Source organism: Macaca nemestrina, chromosome 8 (assembly GCF_043159975.1).
Source record: "Macaca nemestrina isolate mMacNem1 chromosome 8, mMacNem.hap1, whole genome shotgun sequence".
Classification (NCBI taxonomy): domain Eukaryota; kingdom Metazoa; phylum Chordata; class Mammalia; order Primates; family Cercopithecidae; genus Macaca; species Macaca nemestrina.
Genome location: NC_092132.1, coordinates 3,591,564 through 3,597,487, shown reverse-complemented (window position 1 = coordinate 3,597,487; position 5,924 = coordinate 3,591,564). Strand labels below are relative to the sequence as shown.

Here is a 5,924-nt window from a genome sequence, read left to right as displayed (position 1 = left end):
CTAGACAAACAAATGCTTTCGGAGGCTAATTTTGAGGATGTGAAGGGGTCCCGCCCAAACAAAGTGGGACCCCAGCGCAGAAGCCAGCCCTGTGGTGGCCCTGGGGGTTGGGTGGGGGACCCAAGAGCTGGGCTGCCGCTCTGCCCACCTCACTTTGCATGTGGTGTTTTTCAGTAGCGGATGGGAGCTCTGGATGCCCCCAGCGGCAGAGCCGTGAGGGGTGGGGACAGAGGTACCTGGAGGCCGGCAAGAGGCTGTATAGGAGCGATGGTGGGGACGGAGGAAAACCCATGCTGCAGAGCTTTCAGAGGGAGCATGGAAGGCCTGGGTGTGGGTGGGTGGGGACCATGCCCACAGCCAGGGTCCTGACGGCCCCAGTCCCGGCATGCCCCTAGACTTCCCCTGGGGTCTGAAGCAGGAAGGAGCTGCCCAGCCCAGCGAGCTGGAACCCGCAGGACTCTGCAGGCGTTGCTTGGTTCCTCTGCAGAAGCTCAGAAAGGGAGGTGTCATCTGTCCCAGCAGAACGGAGGGCCCGGGAAGTGGGAGGCCCACTCCTGCTGCTGATGGCTCCAGAGATAATCTCCCCCGGATATTGACAACGCAGCCTTCAGGGATTTTAATATCATCGCTCCATGGGGACAGTGTGATGTCTGCTGTTACTAAGCGGCTCAGCATCTGAAGCCTGGGTGTGGGAGGGACCAACTCAGCCACCCATCTGTGCTTCTTACAGCAGCACACTCACTCATTCACTGACTCATTCATCCATTCTGCCCCTCTTTACCCACAAACCCTCCTGTCCTTCCAGCCATTCATTCAACCATCTACCTGTCCCTTCATGTATTCATTTATCCACGTGCCCACCTGCCTGTCCACCTTATCATCCAACAAGGTTAGAAGCACCTACTATGTGCCAGGGCACGAGTCTAGGGAGATAAAAATGACTTGTTGGTATTCCCTACCTGCGAGGAGCTGGAAAGTCCAGTAAGGGAGATGCTGCTACTGATGGTGGTGGTGATGGTGATGATGATGGTGATGGTGGTGATGATGGCAGTGTGACAATGGTGGTGGTGGTGAGGGTGATGGTGATGATGGTGATGGTGGTGATGATGGTGATGGTGGTGATAATGATGCTGATAATGATGGTGATGATGGTGGTGGTGGTGATGGTGATAATGGTGATGGTGATGATGGTGATGGTGGTGATAATGATGGTGATAATGATGATGATGATGATGGTGGTGGTGATGGTGGTGATGGTGATGATGGTGATGGTGGTGGTGATGATGGTGATGGTGATGATGGTGATAATGATGATGATGATGATGGTGGTGGTGATGATGGTGATGATGATGATGGTGATGATGGTGATGGTGATGATGGTGATGATGATGATGGTGATGATGGTGGTGATGGTGATGATGGTGGTGGTGATGATGGTGATGATGATGATGGTGATGGTGGTGATGGTGATGGTGGTGATGGTGATGGCAGTGTGATGATGGTGGTGGTGGTGATGGTGATGGTGATGATGGTGGTGATGGTGATGGTGATGATGGTGATGGTGATGATGGTGATGGTGGTGATGGTGATGGTGGTGATGGTGATGGCAGTGTGATGATGGTGGTGGTGGTGATGGTGATGGTGATGATGGTGGTGATGGTGATGGTGATGATGATGATGGTGATGATGATGGTGATGGTGGTGATAATGATGGTGATAATGATGGTGATGATGATGATGGTGGTGGTGGTGGTGATGATGGTGATGGTGATGATGGGTGATGATGATGGTGATAGTGGTGATGGTGATGATGGTGGTGGTGATGATGGTGATGGTGATGATGGTGATGGTGATGATGGTGATGATGGTGGTGATGATGGTGATGATGATGGTGATGATGGTGGTGATGATGATGGTGATGGTGATGGTGATGATGGTGGTGGTGATGGTGGTGGTGATGATGGTGATGGTGATGATGGGTGGTGATGATTGTGATAGTGGCAATGGTGATGATGGTGGTGGTGATGATGATGATGGTGGTGATGATGATGGTGGTGATGGTGTTGGTGATGATGATGGTGGTGGTAATATTGCTTACAGCAGTAGTAATTAACATTTTTTGAGCATGTGACATCTGCCAGGTAGTATTCTAAGCCTTCTGCAAGACTTGAACAAGTCTACTAAAAGCCACATTTTAGCTGAAGATGCTGAGACATGGAGAGGTTGAATAATTTCTCCAAGGTAACACAGACACTGAATGGCTGAGAGGAGTGTCTGTAGACTGTTAGATAAGAGCACCTGGCTGCCCATTATGACACACTCAGCAGTGGTCATGGTGGAGGTCTGGGTAACTGGGCAGGCTCTCACAGGAGAGAAAAGCCAGCTCTGTCAGGGGCTATCCGGGAAGACCTCACAGAAGAGGTGACATTTAGCTGGATCTTGAGGATGGAATAAGAAATTGGCAGAAAGAGGAAGGGGAAAACACTATAGCAGGTAGAAGGAAGACGGTGCAGAGATGCACAGGGGCGTTGGGGAAGGAGCCTGTAGTTCAGAGGGTGGAGGGCCCAGGGGATGTGTGGGAACTTGAAAGTCAATGTGTTGCCACCCTGGGAGGACTGCGAGTGTCCTGCCTGGGTCTCAAAATGCAGTTTCCCACACCACCCGCCCAGGGGCTGGGCAAACCTTCTCTGGGCCTGGGCTTCTGTGTCTGGTTGGTGGTGAGAGGCTTATGCAGGGGCTGTGGCAAGTGTCCAGGAAGTGCTGATGTCCTCATGCATCAGGGAGGTTGGAGGAGCTGCCGGGAGAGTAGTTAGTGGTGGGACCAGTCACAGGCAAGGCCAGCTAGACCCCAGCAAGCAGTCTGGCTATGGATGGTGGCCATCTGGCTTCATAGAGGGCAGAGCCACACCAGCACTTGTGAAGAGGACAATGTCCAGACCATCCAGGGATAGTGCTGAGAGAGACAGCTGGGTGGGGAAGGGATGTGACCCTCTTGGAGCCAGACCTCAGTCATGCACGTTGTATTAGGCAGGCACTGCTGCTTCAAGGGTCCACCGGCACTGCCTGTGTGGAGAAGCTCTTGTTGGGAGTGGAGAGGCTGGGGTTGAGCCCTGCTGACCTGGGGCCAGTTTGGAACACCTTCTGGGCCTTGACTTCCTCATCTTGAACACAGGGTTGCCTGGTCCACATTCGGCCTCCTGTGGCGCTGCCGGGAGGGTCTGGGATGTTGATCTGTGTGAGCAGCTGTTTCCTTCATGGAGGACATCACCCTGGCTTTCCCAGGGTGCAGATGCACCAGATCCCTCTCGATCTTGAGTGGCCCCCTCACCCCCATCTTCATGCCTCAATTTGCTCATCTGTTAAATGAGAGACTCGCCCTCCAAGGACCCCAGCTCTTCCTGTGCCTCTTGGAGGTACACAGAGCTGGGGCTGCCACCTCCTTTGTGTAGACAGGAGCACTGAGATCCCTCTGGGTGAAGTCCTTCACCCAGGATCCCGTGAGTGGCTCAGGAGAGCTTGGTCTGGAAGCTGGGGGGAGGGGGGCCTGAATCCACTCCAGGACTCTTGCTACCAGCCATGGAGAAGGAAGATGGGAAGGTGCCTTAGAAAATGATCTGTGGCTCCCCAGACAGAGGGAGTATTGACACGGTTATTTTTAGCATTATTAAAATCAGTCTATTTTGCTCCTTTTTTTCTCTCCTCACCCTGGCTCAGCCTTCGCCTTCAGATTGAGTGTGTGCTCGTGTGTCCGGGCCCGGGCGCTGGGGGAGCTGCTGCAATCAAAATGGTAATGAGACCCTGATTGTGTCTCTCAACGCCTTGCTTCTTCCAGGTCTCTGCCTGCCCCCAAATGTCGCCTGGTCTTCATGGCGCCCTGGGGAGCAGCACCCGTGTTCTTCGAAAATGAGAGCTCAACTCAGTGCTCCATAGAAACAGCCTCTGGGAACCTTAGAGAACTTTGGGGCATGGCCCTGCCTATGGGTGATCCTTGCTGAGGAGCCTCTCCCTACTGCTGGCACAGAACCAAGACCACTGTCCGTGGTGCTGGACGGTCTCACCATGGTCCCCCAGACTCAGGCGGTCAGAGCTCATGTGGGGATGGACAGAGACTGTGTCTGAGGAGGAAGGCCTGGGGCCCACGGGGTGGGGGGCAGCCCGGTTAGGGGAAGGACAGCGTCTGTGTCTGAGGAGGAAGGCATGGGGCCCCCAGGGGAGGCAGCCCAGTTAGGGGAAGGACAGTGCCCATAAGAGCGGCTGATCCTGCAGCTCTGTCACTAGAGCTCTGCCAGCTGGGGCAAGTGGTGGAGCCTCTCTGAGCTTCCACTTCTTTCTCTGGAAAAAGAGAAAGATAGACCTTTCCCTCAAGAGGTCTCGGCCTCTGAGAAGTGTGTGGACATCCCTGGCTCACAGTGGCTTGCCAACCGAGCTTGCAGCATTTTATTAAAACCAAATGCAGTTCCTGGTGGTGCATGTGGCTGCAGCCCCTGGACCCTACCCCTGCCAGGGGCCATGTTCCTGCTGTCTGGATGCCTAGGTCAGCTCCTCTCACCTCTGCCCTCTCAGCTGCCTTTCCCTGAAGTGTCCGGATCTCCCTGCCACCCAGCAGCTCTAAGGGGCCTCCGGGGCCCTGTGCCAGCCCAGCCCCCTGCTGCTGTGACTGGCTGTTGATACTGTGAGCATCTCACCTGAAACCTTTCCTGGAACTGACCCAAAGCCAGCCTGGCTGCCGGGACCTCCTGAAACCCCTGTCCTCTGCGCCTGGGATCTGCCCTGCTCTGGAACCCGAGCCACCCAGGGCCCATGTGGAGTTTGCTCCATGTGGACAGGACAGGTCACTGGTGGGAGGAGAGGGGCTGGCATTCTGGCCCTGCTCCTCACACTGGAGACTGGCACTCCCCTTGCTCTCATTCCCGTCTGCTGGCTGGGCCTGTCATCAACCTGCCTGCTGGTGTCTCTGTCCCACCAAGTCCAAAACCAAGCTTGCCCAAGTGCTGCCCCTGCTGACACGCCCCTGCTGACACCCTCCTGCCGCCTTACCCGCTCCGGGTCCATAGGCCCCTGCAGCTGCTCTTCTCCTGAATGCTCCAGCCCCACCACGGCTCCTTTCTCTAGACTTTCCCCTCCCTGGAACAGGTCCCCTGGGAGGCCCACCTCTCCCTCCTGGCCCAGGCGCCTGCATTCTCTCTGAGCCCTGAGCCTGGAGGCCACCTGTCCCCCCTTGGCCACACGGGAAGGTGCAGGCTGTGCCTGTGTGTAGGGGGCAAGTGTGGTGAGCACCTGTTCACTAGCAGCCCCTTCACAGCTCACGGCTCCACATCTCCCACACCTCGGCTGAAAATCCTTCACAGTTTCCCTCCTGTCCCACTTTTCTGGGGCTCCTCAACATGTCTCCTGACTATGTTGAGCCTTGCAGAAACCTCATCTTGTACCCCAGCCTCAACCCGCACCCACGGCTGGTGTTCAACCTCCTTCTCCCCCACCCAGCCCTGAGGATCACGCAACTCCCCCAACAACACTGTGAATTTCTCCTGGGCTGCCCATACTCAGCCCTGTGCCCCCACCCAGACATGGGGCTGGGGTCTCCCCTTTCATTCACTTAGCCAGGAAGCAAATCTTGCTGGCCGTGGCTGCGCCCGCGGCTGTGTTAGTGTGCTAGAGTGCAAGAGGAAGCGTTACCATGGGGAGCAAGAGTGGACACAGGCCCAGCCACTCTGGGACTTGGGGGAGAGACAGGTATCAAAACCACACAAACCCCTGTGGGTGGAGCAGAGGCTTTGCAGACACAGTGTGCTGGCTGCATCCTGCGCCCTTTACCTGGCTCCTGGCACGCACCCTCCATGGGGCATTAATGACCACCTGACACTCTACCTCCACTGGCCATCCTTCAAGTGGGCAGGGGCAGTGTCTGCCTCGGTCGTTACTGG

At 55.7% G+C, this 5,924-nt stretch overlaps 1 protein-coding gene and 1 long non-coding RNA gene across 3 annotated transcripts; one reads left to right on the top strand and one right to left on the bottom strand.

Annotated features, from left to right (window-relative positions):
- Positions 1–1,309, bottom strand: LOC139355571 (uncharacterized). Its single transcript, XM_071067409.1, has 2 exons — positions 960–1,309; positions 1–682 (listed from the first exon to the last, which is right to left on the bottom strand). The coding sequence occupies exon 2, from the start codon at positions 673–675 to the stop codon at positions 1–3; it is 675 nt and encodes a 224-aa protein (XP_070923510.1). The 5' UTR covers positions 676–682; positions 960–1,309.
- Positions 1,310–2,356: 1,047 nt separating this feature from the next.
- LOC139355631 (uncharacterized) lies at positions 2,357–4,458 on the top strand. 2 transcript variants are annotated; one of them, XR_011606421.1, is made up of 2 exons: positions 2,357–2,493; positions 3,833–4,458. It is a non-coding gene; the product is annotated as an uncharacterized lncRNA (long non-coding RNA). The 2 variants fall into 2 exon arrangements; XR_011606422.1 differs by having other exon boundaries at positions 2,373–2,493; positions 3,715–4,458.
- The last annotated feature ends 1,466 nt before the right edge of the window (positions 4,459–5,924 follow it).

Excerpts from the sequence above, each read along its gene's own strand:
- LOC139355571 (XM_071067409.1), bottom strand. The coding sequence starts at position 675 with ATGCTGAGCCGCTTAGTAACAGCAGACATCACACTGTCCCCATGGAGC.